The sequence below is a fragment of the Hydra vulgaris genome, chromosome 07 (assembly GCF_038396675.1).
Source record: "Hydra vulgaris chromosome 07, alternate assembly HydraT2T_AEP".
NCBI classification, from domain to species: Eukaryota; Metazoa; Cnidaria; class Hydrozoa; order Anthoathecata; family Hydridae; genus Hydra; species Hydra vulgaris.
The window spans coordinates 27694689-27698360 of NC_088926.1; the positions used below are offsets into that span (position 1 = coordinate 27694689).

The following is a 3672-nucleotide window of genomic DNA, read 5'->3' on the forward strand; positions in this document are numbered from 1 at the left end:
GCACGAGGAGTCTCTAAAGCTATATTTAAAGCATTTGCTAAATAATTAGCGTTGTTGAATGGGCCAAAATCAGCATTCATCCATATTTCATTCTCATCACAGCGCCATGTTAAAAGTGACTTTTTCACAAAGTTTATGGAATTTAATGCACCAATGAGATCGTTATTGACTGTTTGCAATAATTTAGACAATGTTGCTGTTAATGCCATAACTTTTTTGGCGCAAACAAAGTGCTACAATAAAATCGGATCATACAGGCACCTTAATAGACTTCTTGCAGTGTCTGCAGTTTTACTGTCAAGTTTATTAACAATTTCCTCCAAACATTTTACAATATTAATGAAATTTTGATAGAAAATAAGTAAGCGATCATGCCTCTCAACAAAACGTGTTTCACTAAAACTTTCTAAGCATGAAATAGAACTTCCCGAGTCTTGCAAAAACTTTTCTAATATCTCCCTTCTTTTAATAGAATCGTTTATAAAAGTTGTGCATTTCTTAACTGTACTAAACATATCCCTTATTTCTGGTACAGAACAAGTAGAATTTAAAACTAAGTTCAGGACATGGCTACTGCAATGTACAAAGACTGCGGATGGAGCCACCTTTCTTACGTGCTCCTGGACACCATTATAACAGCCAGACATAGCTGATGCGCCATCATAAATTTGACCTACTAAGTAAGTTAGGTCAAGACTATGTCCTTTCAGAGTTTGAATAATTAGTTCATCTAACCCTTTACCACTAAGATCATTAGCTTTCTTAAAGTTTAAAAATTCTTCTCTGATAGTATGAAAACCATTTATCAAACATACAAAACGAATACATACACATAACTGCTCGTGATGAGAAACATCAGTAGTTTCATCTGCAATCACCGAAAAGTACTTAGCAATTTTAGCCTCTTTAATTATTTTTTCTGTTATAATTTGACCACAAATGTCTATTAGTTCATTTTGAACCGTTTTTGAAATATATGTTGCATTTTTTCCTGAACTTTTTAAATACTGTTCTAAAACTTTGTCTCCAGCATCGACCCGATAAGCCAACAGTGCTTTGAAGTTTCCATCTGACCAAGGTATACCTTCTGTGGGTTCTTCCCACCCTTCATTGTATATGGATATTTGAAAGAAGAATCCGGCATCCAATGTTCAGTCATCAATTTCTTTTTTTCAAAATCATTGAGTTTTTTCACATATTCAATATTTCTTACGTCACCCGAAAAAACACAAGCAATATCATTACTGGCTGGATGAGAATTATCTTTATATGCCTCGTTATCGGTTTCTATTAACATCGTTTGAATAGGTGTACAAGAAAGAGATTGCGAGAGGACGTCGGTTAGTTCAAAAGGTTTATTAATACTGCAATCAAACACAGGTAAAGCTACAGAAATGCAAAGTGTGTTATCGAAACAAAAAGTAGGTTTTTTAATCAAAAAATCCGTAATGAAAAGCCTAGGTTTCCTCAGCGGTCGTTCTTTGCTCATGGCAATCTCAATCTAGAATCGCATATATATATATATATATATATATATATATATATATATATATATATATATATATATATATATATATATATATATATATATATATATATATATATATATATATATAATATTGTTTAAACTTACCTTAAAATTTAAATGTTTTCTAAAGTTTTTAAGTGCGAAAAAAGATAAAGTGCCAGAAAGTAAAATTGTGCGGCGCAATGGCGCCGGCGCAATCTTTTTTGTATGGTTAAATCAAAGTGAAAAAAAAATGAATGAAACATTAGGCATTTCTTATGGAAGAATTTAAGATCAAGAGCGCCGATTATTTCAGTAGTTTCAATATTTTGATTATTTCAGGGTATGTATTTTCTGGTGGGGGGGGGGGATGCATACCCCATCCCCCCCCCCCCTGGATCCGTCACTGGCTAAATTGGATTAGTCTTTGTGGCTATTTATGCTAAGCCAAAATTATTTTTGGATATAAGAGAATTGTAAAGCAAAATAAAGCATAAAATAATAATAATAAAAAAGTATATAAATCTATAAGGCTGGCGCAGATGTATTTTTAATACATTGTTTCCAGTTTAGGATGTTGAATGCTGGATCTTCTTGACTCAATGCGTGGGTATTGCTTGTGTCTCTGTTTTATGACTAGGCAACTCATTCTATTATCTCCTAATGAGGGTACAGCTCTAAAACTCACTTTTATGGTTCTGACGCCGGCTGGTAGTCAGGTTTCCCGAACTCTGTGGTAGCTCTCAGAGAGGCTGATTCAATCAACAGCTGAAAAATATCAAAGTATTAACAGTGCCATGTTGCGCATGGATGGCATCCCTGTTTGTACTTTTGGTGCCCATTGCAAAGGCCACATTTTGAGCCCTTTGTTACGGCTTAGGGTTTATTAGTAGTAATGAGGCAATTGCTTGGGCTATTAAGCAGTGTTCTGAGTACTATTTATGCTTTGAGTCAAGTTCTTCAATCTAATTTTAAAATGAATAAAGTCACAAAAACTGCAAAACACAAAAAACCATCATCATCACCAAGTTCTCTAAACCTATCATTCACTAATATTCGTGGTACTCAAAGTAATTTTTCTTCTGTTGAGTCTTATCTCATGCAAAGTTCACCAAACCTACTTGCTCTTTGTGAGACTAATTTGAGTTCGGCTGTCTCATCTTGTGATTATAGTGTTGATGGTTATCTGCCTCTAATTCGTAAAGACTCCAATAGTCACATGCTTGGCCTGGGCATTTACATTCATAAGAATTCACCCATTTGTCGTGAAACTAGGTTAGAATCCACAGACTATTCTTTCATGTTCTTTCGTTTAGCACCACTTCACTCTATTGCCTTTCTTTTTGTTCTATATCGCTCTCCTTCATCTCAAGACTACACTCTTTTTGACATTATTTCTGATCATATTGACCAAGCCCTCTCTCTTTATCCATCAGCTAATATAGTTGTTGTTGGTGACTTTAATGCTCACCACTCTGAATGGCTTGGCTCTAGTGTCAGTGACTCTGCAGGCATTAAAGCCCACAACTTTTGCCTTTCTCAATCCCTGACTCAAATAGTCAACTTTCCAACTCGCTTTCCTGACAACCCGATTCATTTACCTTCTCTACTCGACTTATGTCTTGTTTCTGATCCTAGTCAGTGCTCAGTTTCTCCACATTCACCTTTACGTTCTTCTGACCACAGTTTGATCTCTCTATAACTAATATCTCATTCTTCTTCATCATCTGAATCTCCCTATTATCGAACCTCTTACAACTACAGTAAAGCTGACCTCTCTTGTATGGTTCAGACTTTGTCACCTCACCTAAAGACAAATCCAAATTGTTTGCTAAAAACTTTTCATCAATATTATCTCTTGATTCCACTAGTTGCGTTCTACTTGATATTGCCAACAAACAGGTTGATCCATTGCTTGACATTCATATCACTTCAGCATCTGTATCTAAAGTGATTTCCTGCCTAGACTCTTCTACAGCTTGTGGCCCGGACAACATACCTGTTATTGTCATGCAGAAGTGTTCTCCGGAGCTGTCATTCATACTCTCAAAACTATTTAACAAGTGCTTATCAGAGTCTTGTTTTCCAGCCTGCTGGAAAACGGCATCTGTTATTCCTATTTTCAAAAATTCTGGAGAGCGATCTGATTCGTCTAACTACCGTCC

At 35.5% G+C, this 3672-nt stretch overlaps 1 protein-coding gene across 1 annotated transcript; it reads right to left on the minus strand.

Moving 5' to 3' along the window:
* Positions 1 to 233: 233 nt before the first annotated feature.
* LOC136082659 (52 kDa repressor of the inhibitor of the protein kinase-like) lies at positions 234 to 3429 on the minus strand. Its single transcript, XM_065802076.1, has 3 exons — positions 3282 to 3429; positions 1246 to 1386; positions 234 to 1105 (listed from the first exon to the last, which is right to left on the minus strand). The coding sequence occupies exons 1-3, from the start codon at positions 3427 to 3429 to the stop codon at positions 234 to 236; spliced, it is 1161 nt and encodes a 386-aa protein (XP_065658148.1).
* Between the last annotated feature and the right edge of the window lie 243 nt (positions 3430 to 3672).